The 24,501-nt window shown below is 42.5% G+C and overlaps 2 protein-coding genes across 3 annotated transcripts in view; both read right to left on the bottom strand.

Moving 5' to 3' along the window:
• Window positions 1–17,066, bottom strand: part of psmc5 (proteasome 26S subunit, ATPase 5) — a 49,176-nt gene extending 32,110 nt beyond the window's left edge. Inside the window, exons 1-5 of the mRNA XM_084323567.1 lie at window positions 17,003–17,066; window positions 16,466–16,537; window positions 15,114–15,183; window positions 11,076–11,173; window positions 10,914–10,970 (exon numbers count right to left, since the gene is read on the bottom strand). Coding sequence (XP_084179693.1) covers window positions 10,914–10,970; window positions 11,076–11,173; window positions 15,114–15,183; window positions 16,466–16,537; window positions 17,003–17,026 — 321 coding nt within the window. The 5' untranslated portion in view covers window positions 17,027–17,066. The remainder of the gene's footprint in view (window positions 1–10,913; window positions 10,971–11,075; window positions 11,174–15,113; window positions 15,184–16,465; window positions 16,538–17,002) is intronic.
• Window positions 17,067–20,366: 3,300 nt separating this feature from the next.
• Window positions 20,367–24,501, bottom strand: part of smarcd2 (SWI/SNF related BAF chromatin remodeling complex subunit D2) — a 74,484-nt gene continuing 70,349 nt past the window's right edge. For both annotated transcript variants that reach the window (XM_084323564.1, XM_084323565.1), the window contains exon 13: window positions 20,367–22,683. In XM_084323564.1, the coding sequence (XP_084179690.1) occupies window positions 22,630–22,683 (54 nt within the window). In that variant the 3' untranslated portion in view covers window positions 20,367–22,629. The remainder of the gene's footprint in view (window positions 22,684–24,501) is intronic.

Below are 24,501 nucleotides of genomic sequence, written 5' to 3'. Positions count from 1 at the left end.
GAAGCTGCTAGGTAGAGAGAGAAGCTGCAAGGTAGAGAGAGAAGCTGCTAGGTAGAGAGAAGCTGCTAGGTAGAGAGAGAAGCTGCTAGGTAGAGAGAAGCTGCTAGGTAGAGAGAAGCTGCTAGGTAGAGAAGAGAAGCTGCTAGGTAAAGAGAGAAGCTGCTAGGTAGAGAAGAGAAGCTGCTAGGTAGAGAGAAGCTGCTAGGTAGAGAGAGAAGCTGCTAGGTAGAGAGAGAAGCTGCTAGGTAGAGAAGAGAAGCTGCTAGGTAGAGAGAAGCTGCTAGGTAGAGAGAGAAGCTGCTAGGTAGAGAGAGAAGCTGCTAGGTAGAGAGAAGCTGCTAGGTAGAGAGAAGCTGCTAGGTAGAGAGAGAGAAGCTGCTAGGTAGAGAGAAGCTGCTAGGTAGAGAGAGAATCTGCTAGGTAGAGAGAGAATCTGCTAGGTAGAGAGAAGCTGCTAGGTAGAGAGAAGAGAGAAGCTGCTAGGTAGAGAGAAGTTGCTAGGTAGAGAGAGAAGCTGCTAGGTAGAGAGAGAAGCTGCTAGGTAGAGAGAAGAGAGAGAAGCTGCTAGGTAGAGAGAAGCTGCTAGGTAGAGAGAAGAGAGAGAAGCTGCTAGGTAGAGAGAAGAGAGAGAAGCTGCTAGGTAGAGAGAGAAGCTGCTAGGTAGAGAGAGAAGCTGCTAGGTAGAGAGAGAAGCTGCTAGGTAGAGAGAAGAGAGAGAAGCTGCTAGGTAGAGAGAAGCTGCTAGGTAGAGAGAAGAGAGAGAAGCTGCTAGGTAGAGAGAAGAGAGAGAAGCTGCTAGGTAGAGAGAAGCTGCTAGGTAGAGAAGAGAAGCTGCTAGGTAGAGAGAGAAGCTGCTAGGTAGAGAGAAGCTGCTAGGTAGAGAGAAGCTGCTAGGTAGAGAGAAGAGAGAGAAGCTGCTAGGTAGAGAAGAGAGAGAAGCTGCTAGGTAGAGAGAAGCTGCTAGGTAGAGAGAAGCTGCTAGGTAGAGAAGAGAAGCTGCTAGGTAGAGAGAAGCTGCTAGGCAGAGAGAGAAGCTGCTAGGTAGAGAGAAGCTGCTAGGTAGAGAAGCTGCTAGGTAGAGAGAGAAGCTGCTAGGTAGAGAGAGAAGCTGCTAGGTAGAGAGAAGAGAGAGAAGCTGCTAGGTAGAGAGAGAAGCTGCTAGGTAGAGAGAAGCTGCTAGGTAGAGAGAAGCTGCTAGGTAGAGAGAGAAGCTGCTAGGTAGAGAGAAGCTGCTAGGTAGAGAGAGAAGCTGCTAGGTAGAGAGAGAAGCTGCTAGGTAGAGAGAGAAGCTGCTAGGTAGAGAGAGAAGCTGCTAGGTAGAGAGAAGAGAAGCTGCTAGGTAGAGAGAAGCTGCTAGGTAGAGAGAAGAGAGAAGCTGCTAGGTAGAGAGAAGCTGCTAGGTAGAGAGAGAGACTGCTAGGTAGAGAGAGAGGCTGCTAGGTAGAGAAGAGAAACTGCTAGGTAGAGAGAGAAGCTGCTAGGTAGAGAGAAGCTGCTAGGTAGAGAGAGAGGCTGCTAGGTAGAGAGAAGCTGCTAGGTAGAGATACGCTGCTAGGTAGAGATACGCTGCTAGGTAGAGAGAGAAGCTGCTAGGTAGAGAGAGAGGCTGCTAGGTAGAGAGAGAAGCTGCTAGGTAGAGAGAGGCTGCTAGGTAGAGAAGAGAAGCTGCTAGGAAGAGAAGAGAAGCTGCTAGGTAGAGAGAAGCTGCTAGGTAGAGAGAGAAGCTGCAAGGTAGAGAGAGAAGCTGCTAGGTAGAGAGAAGCTGCTAGGTAGAGAGAGAAGCTGCTAGGTAGAGAGAAGCTGCTAGGTAGAGAGAAGCTGCTAGGTAGAGAAGAGAAGCTGCTAGGTAAAGAAGAGAAGCTGCTAGGTAGAGAAGAGAAGCTGCTAGGTAGAGAGAGAAGCTGCTAGGTAGAGAGAGAAGCTGCTAGGTAGAGAAGAGAAGCTGCTAGGTAGAGAGAAGCTGCTAGGTAGAGAGAGAAGCTGCTAGGTAGAGAGAGAAGCTGCTAGGTAGAGAGAAGCTGCTAGGTAGAGAGAAGCTGCTAGGTAGAGAGAGAGAAGCTGCTAGGTAGAGAGAAGCTGCTAGGTAGAGAGAGAATCTGCTAGGTAGAGAGAGAATCTGCTAGGTAGAGAGAAGCTGCTAGGTAGAGAGAAGAGAGAGAAGCTGCTAGGTAGAGAGAAGTTGCTAGGTAGAGAGAGAAGCTGCTAGGTAGAGAGAGAAGCTGCTAGGTAGAGAGAAGAGAGAGAAGCTGCTAGGTAGAGAGAAGCTGCTAGGTAGAGAGAAGAGAGAGAAGCTGCTAGGTAGAGAGAAGAGAGAGAAGCTGCTAGGTAGAGAGAGAAGCTGCTAGGTAGAGAGAGAAGCTGCTAGGTAGAGAGAGAAGCTGCTAGGTAGAGAGAAGAGAGAGAAGCTGCTAGGTAGAGAGAAGCTGCTAGGTAGAGAGAAGAGAGAGAAGCTGCTAGGTAGAGAGAAGAGAGAGAAGCTGCTAGGTAGAGAGAAGCTGCTAGGTAGAGAGAAGCTGCTAGGTAGAGAGAAGCTGCTAGGTAGAGAGAGAAGCTGCTAGGTAGAGAGAAGAGAGAGAAGCTGCTAGGTAGAGAAGAGAGAGAAGCTGCTAGGTAGAGAGAAGCTGCTAGGTAGAGAAGAGAAGCTGCTAGGTAGAGAGAAGCTGCTAGGCAGAGAGAGAAGCTGCTAGGTAGAGAGAAGCTGCTAGGTAGAGAGAAGCTGCTAGGTAGAGAGAGAAGCTGCTAGGTAGAGAGAAGCTGCTAGGTAGAGAGAGAAGCTGCTAGGTAGAGAGAGAAGCTGCTAGGTAGAGAGAAGCTGCTAGGTAGAGAAGCTGCTAGGTAGAGAGAAGCTGCTAGGTAGAGAGAGAAGCTGCTAGGTAGAGAGAGAAGCTGCTAGGTAGAGAGAGAAGCTGCTAGGTAGAGAGAAGAGAGAGAAGCTGCTAGGTAGAGAGAGACGCTGCTAGGTAGAGAGAAGAGAGAGAAGCTGCTAGGTAGAGAGAAGCTGCTAGGTAGAGAGAAGCTGCTAGGTAGAGAGAGAAGCTGCTAGGTAGAGAGAGAAGCTGCTAGGTAGAGAGAGAAGCTGCTAGGTCAGGGCTATTCAACTAAATTGTTCAGGGGGCCACATTGTCAGAAACCCAAGGGGCCAGGGGCCGGACTGCCACGGCGCCTCCCCGTGCTATGAATATATGTACACTTGACACAACACGCAACCACATTTTCACAACTTTTATTTAACTACATTGCAAAAGTAGTATACTTTTCAAAAAAAGTGCTATATTTATGTGCCACATCTGCAACATCTCCTGCAAAAAGTGCTTCATTTATGACTGTGCAACAACTGCAACATCTCCTCTTCAACATTTCAATATAAAAATAAAATAAAAAACAAACAAGTGCATGATGTGCATCTGAACATTCTAACATCAACACTTGAACAAAAAAACACATTTATAGTGCCGCTGAGCTTATGAAAAAGTGCTTCATGTCTGTGCAACAACAGCAAATCACAGCATCTTATTAGCACTTATTGTCCACTCTTAACTCTCAAACATCAGGGGGGTGGGGGGCAGACAGGCCTAGCCTACATACACACATCTAATGAGAGCGATTGCACTTCTTTGACTGGGCAATGGCAGAGAAAGAGGGTTCATAGGAAGTGAGGGCTACCCGCAAACAGTGATGCAAATGCTAATTTGTCAAGGAGGAACGGTTGCTTGTTTTAATGGCATTCATGTGAGAGAAACTGGATTCACAGGTGTATGTTGAGCCAAACATTGTTAGCACAGATATTGCCAGCGTTTTTATTTTGGGGAATGTCTTGACATGAATACACTTTATCCAAAATGTTGTGGTGGATTCATTCTCAAGTGCCTGCTTCAGAGCAGATGATGCTTGCATGTCAATTATTTCAAGTTGCAGGAGACCTTCATCAATGTGAAGTGATGCAAGGAACTCTTGTCCTTTTGTGGAAATAGCAGCTACATTGGCAAATGGGTTGCTCACAAAATGCATCAATTCTCTGGACATGTCAAATTCATCAAATCGACTTGCAAAGTGTTCCCTCAATTTATCAATGAAATCTGTCATTAATTGAGTGACTTTTGGCTCAATTGTGCGTGTTAACGTTGACATGAAAAAAAAAAGTAAAAAAAAAAAGAAAAAAAAATTATCATGTAATGTTTGGCGGGCCGGTCAGAATCATCCCGCGGGCCGGATCTGGCCCGCGGGCCGCCGGTTGAATAGCCCTGTGCTAGGTAGAGAGAGAAGCTGCTAGGTAGAGAGAAGCTGCTAGGTAGAGAGAAGCTGCTAGGTAGAGAGAGAAGCTGCTGGGTAGAGAGAAGAGAGAGAAGCTGCTAGGTAGAGAGAGACGCTGCTAGGTAGAGAGAAGAGAGAGAAGCTGCTAGGTAGAGAGAGACGCTGCTAGGTAGAGAGAAGCTGCTAGGTAGAGAAGAGAAGCTGCTAGGTAGAGAGAGAAGCTGCTAGGTAGAGAGAGAGGCTGCTAGGTAGAGAGAAGCTGCTAGGTAGAGAGAGAAGCTGCTAGGTAGAGAGAGAGGCTGCTAGGTAGAGAGAAGCTGCTAGGTAGAGAGAAGCTGCTAGGTAGAGAGAAGAGAGAGAAGCTGCTAGGTAGAGAGAGGCTGCTAGGTAGAGAGAGAAGCTGCTAGGTAGAGAGAGAAGCTGCTAGGTAGAGAGAGAAGCTGCTAGGTAGAGAAGAGAAGCTGCTAGGTAGAGAAGAGAAGCTGCTAGGTAGAGAGAGAAGCTGCTAGGTAGAGAGAAGCTGCTAGGTAGAGAGAAGAGAGACGCTGCTAGGTAGAGAGAAGCTGCTAGGTAGAGAGAAGCTGCTAGGTAGAGAGAGACGCTGCTAGGTAGAGAGAGTAGCTGCTAGGTAGAGAGAAGAGAGAGAAGCTGCTAGGTAGAGAGAGAAGCTGCTAGGTAGAGAGAAGAGAGAGAAGCTGCTAGGTAGAGAGAGAGGCTGCTAGGTAGAGAGAGAAGCTGCTAGGTAGAGAGAGAAGCTGCTAGGTAGAGAGAGAAGCTGCTAGGTAGAGAAGAGAAGCTGCTAGGTAGAGAGAAGCTGCTAGGCAGAGAGAGAAGCTGCTAGGTAGAGAGAGAAGCTGCTAGGTAGAGAGAAGAGAGAGACGCTGCTAGGTAGAGAGAAGCTGCTAGGTAGAGAGAAGCTGCTAGGTAGAGAGAGACGCTGCTAGGTAGAGAGAGAAGCTGCTAGGTAGAGAGAGAAGCTGCTAGGTAGGGAGAGAAGCTGCTAGGTAGAGAGAGACGCTGCTAGGTAGAGAGAGAAGCTGCTAGGTAGAGAGAGAAGCTGCTAGGTAGAGAGAGAAGCTGCTAGGTAGAGAGAGAAGCTGCTAGGTAGAGAAGAGAAGCTGCTAGGTAGAGAGAAGCTGCTAGGTAGAGAGAAGCTGCTAGGTAGAGAGAGAAGCTGCTAGGTAGAGAGAGAAGCTGCTAGGTAGAGAGAAGCTGCTAGGTAGAGAGAGAGGCTGCTAGGTAGAGAGAGAAGCTGCTAGGTAGAGAGAGAAGCTGCTAGGTAGAGAGAGAAGCTGCTAGGTAGAGAGAGAGGCTGCTAGGTAGAGAGAGAAGCTGATAGGTAGAGAGATAAGCTGCTAGGTAGAGAGATAAGCTGCTAGGTAGAGAGACTGCTAGGTAGAGAGAGAAGCTGCTAGGTAGAGAAGAGAAGCTGCTAGGTAGAGAGAAGCTGCTAGGCAGAGAGAGAAGCTGCTAGGTAGAGAAGCTGCTAGGTAGAGAGAAGAGAGAGATGCTGCTAGGTAGAGAGAGAAGCTGCTAGGTAGAGAGAAGCTGCTAGGTAGAGAGAGAAGCTGCTAGGTAGAGAGAAGCTGCTAGGTAGAGAAGAGAAGCTGCTAGGTAGAGAGAGAAGCTGCTAGGTAGAGAGAAGCTGCTAGGTAGAGAGAGAAGCTGCTAGGTAGAGAGAGAAGCTGCTAGCTAGAGAAGAGACGCTGCTAGGTAGAGGGAAGAGACGCTGCTAGGTAGAGAGAGAAGCTGCTAGGTAGAGAAGAGACACTGCTAGGTAGAGGGAAGAGACGCTGCTAGGTAGAGAAGAGACGCTGCTAGGTAGAGGGAAGAGACGCTGCTAGGTAGAGAGAAGAGACGCTGCTAGGTAGAGAGAAGCTGCTATTTGGATAAGATGCAGAGAGGGACATTGATAGGAACCCACAACAGAAAAGGAGGAGAGGTATATTATGGAGTGCGTGTGTGTGTGGAGTAAATTGCAGGGAGATATTGGTCCAAATATGAAGGCAACATGTATTTTCACATTGTCTGCTAAAAAACGCTAGGTAGAGAAGAGACGCTGCTAGGTAGAGGGAAGAGACGCTGCTAGGTAGAGAGAAGAGACGCTGCTAGGTAGAGAGAAGCTGCTATTTGGATAAGATGCAGAGAGGGACATTGATAGGAACCCACAACAGAAAGGGAGGAGAGGTATATTATGGAGTGTGTGTGTGTGTGTGTGTGTGTGTGTGTAGTAAATTGCAGGGAGATATTGGTCCAAATATGAAGGAAACATGTATTTTCACATTGTCTGCTAAAAAAAACAATATCCAAACTAAATGGCCTTCACTCACTCAAATTTCACATGGAGGTTCAAAACACCTAAAAATTACTTTCCATGTTTAAAAATATATATAATTCCCTGGTAAACTATGCAGTTATTCAACACAATGTTTTTCACTGGGTGTTTTTTTTTCATGTCAAATATTGTATGCTCACCAGTGTTGGGACTAACGCGTTACAAAGTAACGCGTTACAGAAACGAAGTTACTTTTTGCCGCAACTAGTACTCTAACGCATTACTTTTGAAATTCAGTAACGCTACTTACGTTACTGAATGGTTCGTCACTGCGTTATTTGCGTTATATACGGCGTAGATTGATAGCGAGCGGTAGTGATTATTATTATCCTCATCCCCACCCGCGTAGAATGATACGAGGCGAGTCTGGCCACTGGCCAATCAGAAGTGCGAAAACCAGATGCGGCTACGGAAAGAAATAGACCCTCTCTATTGTAAACAAAACAACCGCTCGCTATGAATCCACATAAAAAGAACGCAGTAACAAACTAACAAACCATTTAGCAACTACTTGGAGAGATAATTAATATACAACATGGAAACGAGATAAAGAACATGTTTGAGGCGCTGCTGGAGTCGACTAACGTAACGTTACTACATCTCGACCACCGCAGACTTTGGTGAGTGCAACTGAAACTCAAGTTGATCAACGGATTTTGACTGATATCTTAAACAACGTTGCAACTTGCAAGATGGTGAATGAATGAATGAATGAATGAAAACTTTATTTAACAGATTGCAGAATGGGTACAATACAGTACGGCTCAATACATACAATTGTTAAGGGGATGCAGACCTGAGAAAGACGTTTGTCTTGTTTCCATCAGGGTCCCCCATTTTCAATTCATATAGACATTTATGACATGCACAACATACATGACATTTATGGCATAGGGACATATAGGTATTTAGTACTGATACATTTGTGACATAAACGGTATTCAAATATACAGTACTGTTACCCGTAGGGCGTTCCACATTGTTGTGGCATAATTGCGAAACGTGTTTAGTCCCTTGTTTGAGCCGAATCTGGGTTTTACATGATTTGTGGAGCTCCCTCTGGTGTAGTGGTTGTGGTATTCACTGACCTTTGGGAAGTATTTTGACATGTACATGGGTACCCCGGTCGTATAGTGTATCTTGTAGACCAGGCCCATTGCAAGTTGCTGTACTCTGTCGTCTACTCTAAGCCATCCTAGGTTGTCAAAGTGGGCAGGGGTGAGGTGGGTTCAGGTCAAGTAGTAGTCTGACCAGTTTGTTTTGTGATGTTTGTAATTTTGTTTTAAGCGCCTTTGAGGTGCTTTGGTACCATGAGGTGCAAGCATAGTCGTAGTATGAATGAATGAATGAATGAAAACTTTATTAACAGATTGCAGAATGGGTACAGTACAGTACAGCAGTACAGTTCAAGTACCCTTGAATTATAATGGTTATAATGAAACGCTCCGGCGACATCAAGGCTGTTCCTTCAACCGCCGCACTTCTTATTATATCGACTCGGGACAACATTTGTTTGTGTCAGATTTGTGTTTGTATCTAGACCACATTGCTTAGCAGAGTTCGGTGATGTGAATGGAAACTGTCAAGTTGATCAACCGATTTTGAATAGTATCTGGGGCATGGGACTCGGGAGCAATCTTTTTTTTTTATTTATTTTTTTAAATAACTAAATAGTTACTTTTCACAGTAACTCATTACTTTTGGGTGTAAGTAACTAGTACAGTAACGAAGTTACTTTGAAATGAAGTAACTAGTAAAGTAACTGAGTTACTATTTTTCAGTAACTAGCACAACACTGATGCTCACACAAAGGTAATGTATGATGGTGACTTGACACTGCACCAGAAATGAAGGGTAGGTTCCCCTGAATCATAAAAGGTATAACACTTGATACCGACTCAAAGAACAAGCTCAGAATTGGCAAAAGAAACACCATGTTAGAGCTGTCCCCGAAGCCCGTTTCTGGGATTTGAACTTTGGCAGGGTTTTTCGAACGGAATGGTTTGAACCATCGTTTTTAATCACATAGTGCACATTTACGCATATAACGTAGAACATATATGCATATTGCTGCGGTCAAAAATGGTCATTAAAAGTAGTAGTACAAGCATAGGCGCCTACGTAATTGAGCAGACGAAGCGGGTGCTCTACCAGTATTGAACTTGGTGGAGCAAACTTGTCTCTTTGCTCCCTCACTTTTTGATCATTGATATATCCCCCCCCCAATATATAAATATTATCTAACCTATCTACGTAATTTCAATCAAATTAATAATACGCAATGACACTTAATAACAAGTTTTTAAGTTTCCAAAGATTGCGAACCCCCCCCCCCCCCCCCCCCCTGCCCCATTATGGTTTGATCCAGTGCCTCCCATCTCCAGCGCGTAGACCTTGGCTCACAGCGCTGCAGTCTGGCTGCAGGTAGGCTGAGTGTAAATCAAAGCGCACAGAGTGTGTCATAATATTGGTGGCAGGCAGGCAGGCTTTTCCAGTAAGTTGTTCAAATAAAAGGATTATGTTAGACATAAGTTACTATTGAGTGGTAGTAGAACTTCTACGGTTCTACCACGCAATACAATAAAAGTGTTTCACGGTCCCGAATTGCGATCTGGTCATACGGTTTCCTCGAATAAATAATAATAACGTTTCCCTCTCTGGTTGGCGTTAGCTTTAGTGCTAGCCGCTAGCTAACGTTATCTAGATATGTGGTGTGAGCTGGATGACGTTGACTTTATTTGCAAACGTTAACGCTATCTATATGGCAGACGAGCAGGGCCGGATTAACGACGGCCGCGGCCCGTGGGCCTATAGTGACAAGGGGCCTCCATTTTTTTTTTTACTTTTTTGAGATCGATGTCATGATTGTGCACTGCAGACTCAGGGAGGAGGCAGAGAAGGAGAGAAAGAGACACAAGATTTACAGGTAATGGAAATATATCTTTTTTCTCTTATTAAAACTTGGCCTATTTGAAAGGAGATTGATTTAATAAAAATGAATGAGCGAAAAATCAATATACAGTGTATATACAGTATATATATATATTAATATATTATTATTATAGTAATTGGCTATCATACTGCAATATAAACTGAGTTTTATAGTGAAAAGAGCAGCTTTATTGGTCAAGATTGAAGTCAAGTCAAGTCAGTTTTATTTGTATAGCACATTTCCAGGCAGCGGCAGCTGACACCAAAGTCACAAGCAAGTTGATAAAAACAAATTAGTGTGAGGCAAGGTATAAGATTAAAAGAAAGAAAAAAAAAAACATAGCAAAGCAATGAAAGCAACAAAAACAAACAGTATGGTGCAAGATATAGGATTAAAAACATAATAAAGCAATGAAAGTAATAAAAACTGGTCACAGTAAAACAAAGAGGATAGAAGGGCCAGGGGTCTAGTGGTGGCTCTATATTGCAGGAAATTGCACGTACAGGTTCATTAAATTTAAAAAAAAAATCTGCCATGGAGGGGGTCGTGCCGGACCCCCTCCAAACCACACCTTGCCTGTCAAAAATTTTTTTTTTTTAAAAGATTAAAGAAAAAAAAAATCTTGCACCCCCACTTTCAACTATAACTAGGCGGCCATGAGTACAAGTACCTACTTACTGATCACAGGAGACTTCAATAACGTTTGGATGGTATCCATTTTGTGAATACATTTGTTGAAACAACATCTTTGTTGGCCGACGGCTCCTGCCATCTAAACGTTAGCAAGCTAAACGTGCATAGCGCGACTAACGTGTATAACATACCTGTGTAACGTTAAGTAACTTGTGTTCCGCTGGGAAAGTTCAGCATCACTGCATACACTTGGTTTAATTCAAACGTCCATTCGGAAACGTATTATGAAATAAGACGGTGAGTGTGAGTGAGTCTCTTTTTTTTTGCATGATTGATTCATTTCCTGATAATGTATGACTGTGACCACTCCTCATCTCGACTAGACTGTGTTGCGTGTCTGTGTTCGTGCATGACTTTCATGACTTTCAGATTATTGTAAATACAACATAGTACTGTGATATTCTGATATATCACATTCTGATATATTTTTTGTGTAAAATAAATAAATATAAAACTAAATATGAAAAAAAAGGGGGGAAAAGGCAGAGGTTCGAACCCATTAAGCCCTACACCATGTCCAGGTGAACCTTTGTCTATGTAGGCTTTAGAGGGTTAATACAAAGGCTAACTGCCCTCCAATTTTGAATACAAAATTACAGTTCAAAGATTTGACATTTTACCAGGTTCTAATGATTGTTCGACCTTAAAAAGTGACAGCCCTATTACACGTCATTAAACCAACAACAACACAATAGTACTCACATCATTGATGTCTATGTTCTTATCGACATCCACAACAAATTTTCCTTCTGGATGCACCTGGAAATGTGGAGGAGAGAAGTTGTAGTATAATATTTTAAGTATGCGTGTGTCATCAAAGGGTTAAATAGGTTACGTTGCAGTCAGTTAAGCTACACCACACACCTTGACCAGAACTTTCTTTTTGTCCATGGCCCTCACAACCTCTCCCACGTAGGACCCCTGCTCCTGGAGCAACTGCAGCTCCTCGCGAAGGAGGCGCACTGAAAAACAGAACAGTGTTGGACTTCATTGTTCATGGCCCATTATGATGGCAGTTTATTTTTAGTATCACTTGGTTGAATCTGAGCTCATTGTGTTACATACATTTCCATGGACGGGATGCACCGATATTGCTTTCCCACTGCCTATATTGATTCTGGGTACTAACCTTATAAGTATCAACAGATACCATGTACAAATCTGATCCACCACTTTCAATGAACAGTATTGACTTAGTCTTAGACCATTGGTTCAGGGTCATTAGCCCAAATTTTTTTTTAATACATTGCAATCCATTAATGTAATCCATTTTTCTCCATTAGAGATCTACTGTAACAAACTAAAAATCCAGAAAACCAGTTTGCTTCTAATGCTGAGGTTGAGGGGGGGAAATAAATAATATTTTCACGAGTCAGGTTGTACCACAAACACAGTCAGCTACCCAGCTATCTGAAGGACATTCAGTTGTTTGAAACAGCATTTATCTTACCATCAGTATCCTACAAATGCAAAACGGATGGGTCTTTGTTATCTACTATCTAATCTCTTAACATTGTACCCATGTTAAAGGCCCACTTGCAGGTTAAACCCTACTATTCAATTATGGGTAGTTTACATCATTGGTATCTAATTTCATTATTTATTTATTTCCATTTGACGCCGGAAATTCCACTCAGAAAGGGTTAAAAATGTCCATGCACGAATAACATGTATGGAGCCAATCAAAAAGCTTAGCAGACGCTATCAGGGCCGTGACGTCACTGCAGGTAACTTTCCCCTACTTCTCATCCACTACAAGGAGTTTGACGAGTGCAGAAAGCTATTTCCTTGATCCAAATGGACGCCTTACAAGACGCAAATGGGTATAATCGTCGGAGAGACACCGCTAACGTTAGCATTATGTCTACTGTCGTGAACCATTTTAAATCGGGGCATGTAAAAAAGTTTCGGAAACGAGTAAAATGTGCGGGTCCTCTTCTCAGACCTGTGGGGCAAAGCACTGCACGCATCATGCCGGCTAGCAAGCTACACGTCATGGCATGTTGATACGATAGTAGCCCCTTTCATGACTGTGATGCACTCTGTCACGAAATGGGCTACCACGATAGCTAACTAACGTTAACGTTACAAGCTCAAACACCTTATAACTACTACTACTGTCCATAAGTTCCCTAGCAGAATACTTTGTTTGTGAGGACAAAGGTATACAAAGAGGAGAGAACCATTTTAAATCGGGGCATGTTAGGAGTTTCGAGAATGCTGGCTAGCAAGCTAGCTAGCTACTAAGGTTATATACACTATGTACAACAACACAATGATTTACATGAGTATTTACAAATATGGTAACGTGGTTGTGGCTTTTACAAATAGTGGTTAGCTTTAGAGATAAATGGCTATGATCACGGAGCACTAGTGTTAGGTGAAACAGATACTAGCTCCTCGGCTAATAGTAACAAGAAGGCTCTTTGCTTCCTGCCACTACCTGCCTGTGATTCTCAGAGCCCCTGCTGCCCTGTACCTGCTGTGACGTCATCATTAAAGGGGAACTATTTGACTATTTCTTTCACTATTTGGGCACTTTTACACAATTCCTGTGAGTTTATGGAACACCTCTGTAATTATAATTTTTTTTAATTCATTGTTTTGTATTTCTAATCAAGTCCTCAAAAACAGCATTTTTCTACCTCAAGATCTCGAGCCGTTTTGAGGCTGGGCTCCTAAACCACTGTGTGGCCTGGTGGCATCTGCCACATTATCATGCAGCTGAGTCTCTCTGATATCACAAATCATCACATTTTCAGATGACTCAGTTCAGTGAGGATGAATATTGTGAGAGAATTGGAAGAATGCGCCAATATGAGAATTAGAGACATAGATCATATTAACACTATGGTCGCCAAAAACGCCTTACCACGTCATTCCCCGCCATGTTCATTCTGCCAAAGACGCCGTACCACGTCTTTGATATCAATATTTCAAAAATATGTGATCGCAATCATATTTCTCCCCCGGAGACTTGAGATCTACTGTTGATCCCCTCTCAACTCTCCAACGGTTCAAGAGCGCCATATGGTGGCCGATTGGCGGATCGCCCAAACCGGAAACAGGAAACGGAAGCTGGTGCTCATTCCAATTCGGTCCGATCACTCGCTAATAGTCCCAGGACTCGAGCTAGACACAATGGATAGCAATCCGTTACCAATAACTCGATAAACAACATGATTTGGACGTATATACTATTATACAACCTGGAGATGGATCGCATATTCCTACATCCCATAATATGAATATTTCTGCTCCACGCTCATCGCTACGAGGAAGATTCAGCGTTATTTTTTACTGTGTTCGATACTAACTGCTATAATGATCATATCACCCACACTAGATGAATCATCTAACGTTGGCCACGGAATTATAAACGACCCCCCCCCCCATCCGGTCAACATCAGATGATAAGTAGTAACTTCTAGAAGCACGTCCATTTGAAATTTTTTATCTCGCGCAGATTGCTATCAAACTGTATTTGATCATCAATATAATGCATTTAGGGCTATAAATCACGTTCTGGAGAAAGCTGCAGAAAACGATAAAAACATACTTATACTTTAGACCGTATTTTAGTATGAATATGTGAATGAAAAGGTATAACGTTGCTACACCCTGAACAATAGATACTTGACGTTGAATGGGCCATAGTAATGTCAATTTAGCAATACAATTTAAAAAGTTATAGCCCTGCAAAGAAGGGGAACTTCTCCATAGACAAATAGAGCTGGCATGGGATGGTTTATTGTGAATATAAGCCTGGCGACCAAAGTGTTAATATAAGTCCACATAGCTAGGAAACAATGCTAAACACTGAAAAAGGCCATTTATAAGATAGTTCCCCTTTAAGATGACACGCGCACGTTATGAACCATGGATTAAAATATCCACGTGCGTGGTGGTTGTGGTTGGGTGGACAAAATGTTTGATAAAAACGCTAAAACTGGGTCAATTTCGATACTTTTTTTTCCCCCCTCTTCATGAAAGTCACTGTTGGCCTAGTCACATTGTTTATTGAACAAAAATACAACATGCAAGTGGGCCTTTAAGATGTGACCATGTTGCTAGATAGAAATTTCTCACATAAAACACACTTGCTTCGTACTTTTGATCTCTCACTTCCTATGCGTCTTGACTGAATTAAACCTGACACGTGACACATACTGCTGTCCCACTGTGTGATGATCTCAAATTTATCAGGCTAACTGTTTGGCTCTGAAGCCTTTTGTTTAACTCTTGGGTTCCAAACCCAGAAAGAATGGAGAAACAGATCTACACATTACACATGAGCCTTGGTTAGGGCTGGGCGGTAAACACTGTCATATCACAATATCTTTCTTAGTTTTGATGGTATAATAATATTTGGCGGTATGTTTTTCAGTACGAATTACAATGTAATGCCATTTTCTCTTTATCTTGTAATACAATTGTCATGGTGCGATTTCATTCATAATGGTCCGTTTTCTTTTAAATACTGCTGCATGGAAGCGAATAATATCAGCTAGCCTAGCTGTTGGCCACAAATACCTTTCCCAGAGTTTTAAGCTAGGCTATTGGTCTGTATCCGTTTCCATTCATTTGTAGTCTGCTAGACTAGCTTGCAGCCGGATAGTTTTCAGTTTTACTGAACACAGAGGAAATTGGTGTCCATCGTCTGACTCTGGAGAAGACAGTAAGTGCATTTCCCATAATGTGGGCGTGTTCCTTTATGAATATACCATATGTATACTGTATTTTAATAACATAACTTGCCTGGTGCCGATACACCGTTTTAACCAGTTATCAACTTGATATCTAATATCAGTGTATCCGTATAAGATAAGATATTCCTTTAAATTCAGGGTATCTGTGCATATAAAGGGTTATTGGCAGCAGTGGTACTGAATACATACATACCTTTAGCATTCAGCTCGTTCCTCTGAGCCTGCAGACGTCTGAGGTTCTGACTCTTGTCATTCACTGTCAACTACAAAAAAAACAATTCAAATTAGTCAGGTAAGAAGAATTGTTACCTTCCGCATCACGTGACGTATAGTTGCGTTAAGAACTTACATAGTCTAATTCAGGGGTCACTCGACTGGTCGATCTTTGAGACATTTCAAGTAGATCTGACTAACCGGTGAGCAGTCACGCACATTTGAAATTATGCGATTAGCCTGCGATTTGAGATACATTAAGAGTCTGATTCAAGGTTTTTTATTGCGTGCCAGTCATGTTTACCAATCAGAGTGCTGTGCTCTCATTTGATAGTATTTACTGAGGATTGCCAGGTAATGTTGATATTTAAACTTTAAAAAATTATAATACATAATAAATCATACATGATCATGAAACATAAAAAATGGTTGTAGGAACGGTTTGGGAGAGGGAGGTAGGGAGGGGTTTTAGGTTGTGTGTTGTGAAGTTTTCCCAAAATCGTGCAGCCCTAATGCGGTCCCGAACTGACCAATCACCGCTGATGGTGAAAATGATTGACCACCGTTGTCGACCAAGGAGCGTTTTTGCCCGATGCTTAAGATTTCCTTCACTCCTTTCGTTTTCAATATGGGCAAGCTAGTTAGTAGGTACTGTTTACGTCGCTGCTAGACTGTTTACGTCGCTGACAGCTGGTACGTCGCTACTTTGGACAGCGGTGCAGTAGTGTGTGTGTTGTCAACAATAATTGTAAATGGTAAATATTGTATATAAGTATTATAGTATTATTATTAAGTACAGACACTGTTTTTGTTATGTGGATTATTGTAATCCACTGTTTTGACTCATGGAATAGACAAGAGAGCATTTTATGTTATGTACATGTTTTTTATATTTGCATACATTGTTCCGGTCTTACACTGGTGTTTCATTTCAAAAGAAAGTTTGAACTTTATGAGTTTTGTTTTAGGCTACACAAGTTGTCCCAGCCTAAATGCAAATGTGACCTTTATCATTTTTTTTAAATTGCAGTTTTTATGCATTTTATACTTGCAAAAGTTCTTAAGTTTGAATCAACATACAAATGTAAACCTTTAAATAAGAATAGGATTCAAATGAAATCCTACTAATGCATTCTTTCCCTTTTGTCACTTTGAGAGATTGGACACTGTGATCTATTGGCTAAAATGTGGGTACAATTAAATTATAAGTACTTTATTTCTCAGTTAATTTGAGTGGGAAGATCTAGCCTTTGTCACATCATAGGTGATCTTGAGTTGGAAAGGTTGGTGACCACTGACCAAGTTCCCAACTCATACGAGGTTATTTCTCACCTGTAACTCCTCTATTTTGGACAGGTAATACTGCCGGAGACCCGAACCACCTTTGCTTTCGCCCATCGCCATCTGTCAGCACACAAATAAAGCAACATAGATTACTCGTGTACACTTCTCAAATAACACGTTAGCTAACATTAGCTAGTGGCTAGCGTTTGCTGAATTAACGTCATCTTGATCAACGTTTGTCGCGATTTATAGTTTCAACATATACATACATAGTGACATGTTAACATAACAAGTTAAAGTACCTATGCTTGTTTTAACACCACTTCAGCCGGCCAACGTTAGCTAGCTGCTCGAATGATACGACTGTCAAATCATTCTCGGCTAACTGTTAGCTACAATGAGACAGCAAACCGGCCAGCATTCATTGTTTTGACTGATAATGATATTCCAGCTTCTGCAATATGGTCCCAGAGCTGTTTCCAAACAAATACCGCCCCTATAAACCTTCATATTCAAAGCTTATGAGCAACATTTTAAAGAAAACGTACAAAGAAAGACGATAATATTGTAGGGAAAAACGCTTACATGGTCCATCCCATCCACCTCCATCTTGAAATTTGGAGCATCCGCCGAACGACTCACACGCTTCCGTCCGAGACTCTTCTTCTGAGAAATGTTTTTTGTATAATGAGTATACAGTGCCACTTACAGTATTGAATGTCTGAATGCACTACATGTATATAACGTCATTCTTCAAAATCTGCCATTTCTAGGCTATTTGAGGCTAAAGGGACTGTGGGAGAGCTATTGTATTTAGGTATTGATGCACAGATGACGCCTACCTTCGTTCTCTTCATTACTCTCGGCAATGTATTTTTGTTATCCTTCTTTCAGCGCTCCAGTAGTTCGTGTTGATTCCTTTTTCCTCTTGGAACAGAGTTTTCTTACTAATATTATGAGGGCCGATGGTCCACTCTCTGTTCAGTACTGCTCAGCACTGTTTCAAGATGCACAATGACTTCTTCTTCTTCTTCTTATTTGAATTTCCGGCATAAATGACCTCTTATGAGAGAATTGTTGAATATATATAGATACACAAATGTTCTAGAATGTTTGATTATGACATCATACTGTGCCATCACAAATGTTCTAGAATGTTTGATTATGACATCATAGGGTGGGAATCGCCAGAGACCTCACGATACGATACTATCGCGATACTTGCGTCACGATACGATAGTATCGCCATACTAAATATATCACGATACGCTGAGTATTGCAGGGATTTAAAAAAAAATGTGCCACTTACAGTATTGAATGTCTGAATGCACTACATGTATATAACGTCATTCTTCAAAATCTGCCATTTCTAGGCTATTTGAGGCTAAAGGGACTGTGGGAGAGCTATTGTATTTAGGTATTGATGCACAGATGACGCCTACCTTCGTTCTCTTCATTACTCTCTGCAAAATATTTTTGTTATCCTTCTTTCAGCGCTCCAGTAGTTCGTGTTGATTCCTTTTTCCTCTTGGAACAGAGTTTTCTTACTAATATTATGAGGGCCGATGGTCCACTCTCTGTTCAGTACTGCTCAGCACTGTTTCAAGATGCACAATGACCTCTTCTTCTTCTTCTTCTTATTTGAATTTCCGGCATAAATGACCTCTTCTTCTTCTTCTTATTTGAATTTCCGGCAGAGTAGACGCATCGAGGCGTATTACTGCCCTCCGCAATTCTTTTTATGGGCTCTTCTTCTTCTCCTTCTTCTCCTTCTTCACCTTCTTTTTCTTCTTCTACTGGACCCCGTCATCAACTACATTGTCCATTGGAGTGCAGCTACTGCTGCTACTTCCTGCCTGAGCCCCCCTCCGCGGGACCCTCCTTGCCCCCTGCTATCTTATCCTGGGCTGCTTTGTCCCTCGCAGCCTTGTCCCTCGCAGCCCCCTCAGCCAATTCTCTACACACCTCCTTCCAGTCCAGACCTTCCAATCCCAGATGTTGAACCGCTATCCTAACAATCATCTTCACCATCTCTGTTCTACCCTTAGCCTCTGCCATACCAGTAACTACCCCTGCCACGAAGGCCACAATACCTCATTTCTCCTCCCTTCCCCTCTCTACCTGCTCTACCCTCACTGCCAAATGCCCTCCTTCAGCCCCCTGCACCCTTTCTTGGATACCCTGTCCTGCCCTGCTAACCGCCCCAGCATACGTCAATTTACCCTCCCTTCTCTCTCTCCGATCCGCGACCTCCTTCATCATCACCTCGCACCCCCTAAACGCTACACTATGCTCCCCACCACAACTACAGCACTTCGGCTTCACTCCCTCTCCACATTTCCCATACTCATGTTCCCCGCCACACCTAGCGCACCTCAGCCCCTTCCTACACGTGGTAGCTATATGGCCCAACTCCTGGCACCTATAGCACCTAAGAGGATTATGAACAAATTCCCTAACCCTATACATCCTACGCCCTACAAACACCTCCCTAGGAACAACCCCCTCAAATGTAATCACTACCGTCCCCGTCACTGCCCTCTCTGCTCCCCTCTTCATCCTTTCTGCACTCTTAACTATGCCATTACGCCCGTTCTCCATTAGCTCTCCCACCAGCTGCTCTACTGTAACCTCGACCGGTACCCCAGCTATCACCCCCTTACATCCCCCCCCCTCTTCTCCCCTACCCTCGCCACCTTACTTATACCCACCCCCCCAATGCTCCGCATCTTCCTAGCCACCCCCACCTGCCCCTCACTACCACACCCTACGGCCAGATTCCCATCCCACAAAACTCTCGCGTACTTTACCTCCCCTAATTGCTCGGCAATGAGTTTGGGCCACTCGAGCCTACCTACTTTCCTCTCACCCCTCTCCCCCTCAAGCCTGACCACTATATGGATCACTTCCGCTTTTGCCACATCTTTTCCAGCACCCTCGTCTCCCGGCCCACTTGAGCTATCGTCCCCCACTTTCTTCCTCTTCCCCCCTTCTCCCCCACTCTCCTCCCCCCTACTCTCACCCGACCCCTTACCCTTGCCCTGGCTATCCCCATCACTGTCGTCCCTCTCTGTCTGCTTCTTCCTCTTCTTCCCCACCGTTTCCCACACCTCCTTCTCCATCTCTTCTTTCTCCCTCTCCTCCCCTCTTCTTTTTTCCTCCGTTCCAGACACTTGTTGAATATATATAGATACACAAATGTTCTAGAATGTTTGATTATGACATCATACTGTGACATCACAAATGTTCTAGAATGTTTGATTATGACATCATAGGGTGGGAATCGCCAGATACCTCACGATACGATACTATCGCGATACTTGCGTCACGATACGATAGTATCGCCATACTAAATATATCACGATACACTGAGTATTGCAGGGATTAAAAAAAAATAATTTGATCAAATTTAATATTACCTTTTTTCAACTGCAAAGTAAAACTTTGTCAACATGTTTTATCTAATCAAATAAAGTTCAGTCTGTTCATCTCACTTCAATAATTTTTATTGCAGAACATGTTATTTTCTCAAGCAGACAGATGTAAACACTGTAATCTGTGTTGCATGTACCTGACAAACTGAACTGTTTGTATTACAGTCATATTCCAAGTTAACTGAATGCACATCAAATGTGTGTTTGTTGTATCCTATGTTCCATCCTGGTTGTTGAGACTGAAAGATCTCAGAATGATTGACTGCATTTACATGTACAGTTATAAAAATAAACATATAAACATTCATATAATACAATAACCTAAATATACAGCTAAGCCCCATTGTATTCTGAAATGTAGACTTTAACAGTGTAGGCAACTAAGCCAATAGAAATAAGGTATAACTCATGAGTGCTTTGGCTCCTATACAATGGGGCTATAATATATATATATATATATATATATATATATTATATCAACATAAAATGTGTTTGTTGTATCCTATGTTCCATCCTGGTTGTTGAGACTGAAAGATCTCAGAATGATTGACTGCATTTACAAATAATGCCCCTTGACTGTTTATACTTGAATATATCACAGATGTTGGTATAGTTCAATTGCTCTCAAACATCCTGGCCAGTATCTCTGAATGCAAGTCAGCCAACTCCTAGTGGTAGACTCGTATATAGCTTAGCCGTTATTTGAAGAGTGGTTAACAGAGGTACTGAAGACCGGTAGGACCAGCCATACCTGTTTATGCACGGCATGAAACATGAACCCTCACTGCATGGCCTCAGCCACTCCACCACACTCCTAGAGAGTTGGACGACGTTCCACTGTCAAACATTGTCTTTTGGAGGCGTAGAGAGTTCTGCGTAGGAGTGTGCCACTCCCCAGCTCAACTACAAGTGCTGCTCTATAAGTATAGTTGGATCAATCTAGGTAATAATTGTAACAGTTTATTCAGTTGATATACCATAAAAACCATCATGTCTTAAAGGTGTTGGGTGAACAAAAACACATTATAGTAGAAATTACAATACTGTAATATTTTGCAAGTATATTATTTATTGTACAAAATATTCCAAATGTATGAATGTATAAAAAAGATAAAGGCTTTTGATTCAGGATATAAAACATGCAAACATTTTACAAAGATGCTGTAGAATTATTATTATTTTCTTTTTTTAACACACAGCAAACATGTTTTTCTTTTAAAACGTAAGTGCCTCTTTCACAAGAAGTTTTTGGCAGTGACACATCTTTCTTGTTTTGGGGATATCCCTAAAGTAAAAACCCTGCAAAAAAGATTGCATTTACACCTAAATGTACTAAAAAAAATCACCTCACACAATTATAAACTGTACACACGAATTTGGTGCTTCTATTAGGTCACCTTCTATGGTCTGCATTCCTATTTAATCAATACCAGTTAACCTTCCCAATGAGGTCTGAATCAAATGTGTTATTTTTCAGGGAGACAGACCCCTGTCGAACCCACACAGACACTAGTCTCTCTTTCTTGGCGTAAAGACAGTGAAACACCCTAACAACAAATCAAAACAGCATGTAAACATTCAAGAAGTATAAAAAAAAAAAAAACTCTACTCTTCTGAACTGGACCAGCTGGACTGAGCAAACTCATTTCCATCATAGAAATGGGGGAGATCCAAAAATGTTTATATCACAGAACAGAGATTTCCTGAGAGTCCTGGATTCATGCATATTTCTAAACACACACACACCTCCCAAATATCACATGTTGATATGTTACCAGACGTCAGGCACTGTTCCTATTATGGCTATTATTATGGCTTTCAGAAACAAGGGTAAACACCAAACCCTTTCAAAATGGCACAACGCGTTGACAGTTAAAACAAACTTGGCAGCACAGATGCTTTAAAAAAAGCATCTTAAGCAAACTGCATGTGGATGACTAACAAAAGTGAACATTTTGCAAAACACAAGGCAGAGATCATTTGAACCAGCTAATGGTTAAAAACTATACACTAAAAAAACCACCAACTAAGTCCATGTAAATCACCACTTTGGTCCTATCTGCTGTATGAAAATAGGTATCTACGGAACAATAACATTGACCCACTTTAAAAAGACCCCCCCCCCAGATGTAGTAACACTTAAAATATTTGCTATATTGATTAACAATTTGTGTAAAATTTAAATACGTTTTTTCCGACCAAATTGTCCATAAAAACCATTGAAAATGGCTTAGCAGCATCTATACACCTTTACCATCATTGAGAATGCAAGGATATATGAATATACAAATTGCAACAAGAATCCATTGATATTTACCAGGAATTCCAAGTCAGCACCTTATATTCTTTCAAGATATGTCAATATCTACTATTTTGTCTCTGCTTTCTGTGTGTGCTGAAGCTAAAAGTGTAGAGTTACCACATATTGGACCATGATAGGTTTGACCCATCAGTGACATCATGTAACTCAAGATGTCACAGAAGGTCTCCCTCACCAGAGGAAGAATGTGAGAAAGGCACTCTCTGGTGACAAGTTCTTCACAACAACCTGTACAGTCAAAGTCATGCCTCCAGGAGGAGTTAATCATCATCAAAAGAAACACGTTTTTGAGTGGAGGGGATCTTTAACAATGGCATGGGGAAGGCTTTTTGACATGGAGGATTTTAGCTGCAACATTATATGTTTCCAATATGTGTGTGGGTTGAAGATTTTGATTTGAAAGGTGTCAGACAGAGCTCAGTTGTGCTCAGTTGACTGGGATTCTCTTCAGAGAGGCTTCAGGTGAGACGTATACCGAGTACCTGCTCCAGCTCCTGTCTTCGCTGCTGCACCTGAAACATTCAAAAGGGACAATGTTAAAGGAACACACAAACAATATGGGAAATGTGCTTACCGTCTTACCGCTTACCGTCTTCTCCAGAGTCAGACATAAGAAGATAGATACCAATTTCCTCTGTGAGTTCAGTAGAAAGACATCCAGCTGCAAACTAACTGGAAGCGGATACGGACCAGCTAGCCTAGCTGTTGACAAAAAACACCTCTCCTGGGCCCTCATTTATCAACTTGACTTACGCACAGATATGTGCGTAACCCGTGCGTACGATCATTTCTAAGCAAAGTGTGGGATTCATCAATTTGAACTTGTGCTTGACTTTGTGCGTATATTTAAGCACAGGTCGGACCATGCGTAGTTGGCGCCCGGTGGTAGAATATTTTTACAACGCGGAAATAAGCACCGACTGCGCTCCGCGTAACTCTACTCGTTATTATTTTGCGCATATATTGCAGAAATACGGGAACGTTTTGATTATATTTAAAAGGCTTTGCCATTGTTAAACGTAATAAGTGGAACCCCGAAGCTGTAAGCAGAATACAAGTCATATGAACACCCACGATATAAACGCATTGCAACGAGAACAGACAGAGGTTATTTGTTGAGTGTATGTGTATACAAAACCCTTGCAATAAATGTGTCTTAAATGAATGAAAAGCATACGTATTAACGCCTCAACTGTCCCAATTTTAGTTAACTGCCTACCAGACACCCTCTCTCCCTTCCTCTCTTACTCTGGCCCCCTTGATCTCTTTACAGACAAACTTAATGCCGCCCTTCGTAGCACCCTCGACATTGTCGCTCCCCTTAAACCTAAAATTAAACGTGCTCCGCAAAAAATAACTCCCTGGTTTACGGAGGAAACGCGCTCCTTTAAAAAGGCTTGTCGCAAACTTGAACATAAATGGCGTTCGACCAAACTCGAAGTATTCCACCTCGCCTGGAATGATAGTTTACGTAACTACAAAAAGGCACTCTCACTTGCCAAAACCTCTTATTTTTCCAGGCTCATAAATGAAAACAAAAACAACTCAAAGTTTCTGTTTGACACAGTTGCAAAACTTACGCAGAAACAACCAAGTGCCCTAAACCATGCGTTCTCGGCTAACGAATTCATGACATTTTTTACCAAGAAAATTGACCTCATTAGAGATGAAATTGTTGCTTTACTCAACAATCAGAGTCCCTCCCAACCTTTGACGGGCATTCCCCCTGACTTTGATTCCAGTCATACGCTATGCTGCCTTGAAAACGTCTCACTTAGTGCCCTCTCTAAACTGGTTGGCGCGGCTAAACCTTCAACCTGTCTGTTTGACCCTCTCCCAGCAACTCTCATCAAAAAACTCTTCCCAACTCTAGGCCCTGCCCTACTCAATATCTTCAACACCTCTTTGTCTACTGGCGTGGTGCCCCTGGCCTTTAAATCAGCCGTCATTAAACCATTACTTAAAAAACCGAACCTCGACCCTCTAATCTTGAAAAATTACAGACCTATCTCCAATCTCCCATTCCTATCCAAAGTGTTAGAACGGATCGTCGCAACGCAACTTACTGACCATTTATCAAACAATAATCTTAATGAATCATTTCAATCTGGCTTTAGAGCCTTACACTCCACCGAAACGGCGGTTACCAAAGTCACAAATGACTTACTGCTCTCTCTTGACTCAAACCTCACCTCTGTGCTCTTATTACTTGATCTCAGTGCAGCCTTTGACACTATCGATCACTCGATTCTTCTAGGTCGGCTTGAGAACCATGTTGGCATTCGGGGTCTCGCACTAGCTTGGTTTAAATCCTATTTAACTGATAGAAC

Source organism: Notolepis coatsorum, assembly GCF_963971535.1.
Source record: "Notolepis coatsorum genome assembly, chromosome: 10".
NCBI classification, from domain to species: domain Eukaryota; kingdom Metazoa; phylum Chordata; class Actinopteri; order Aulopiformes; family Paralepididae; genus Notolepis; species Notolepis coatsorum.
The sequence above is the reverse complement of the archived record's forward strand: the minus strand, read 5'-3'. Positions and strand labels throughout refer to the sequence as shown.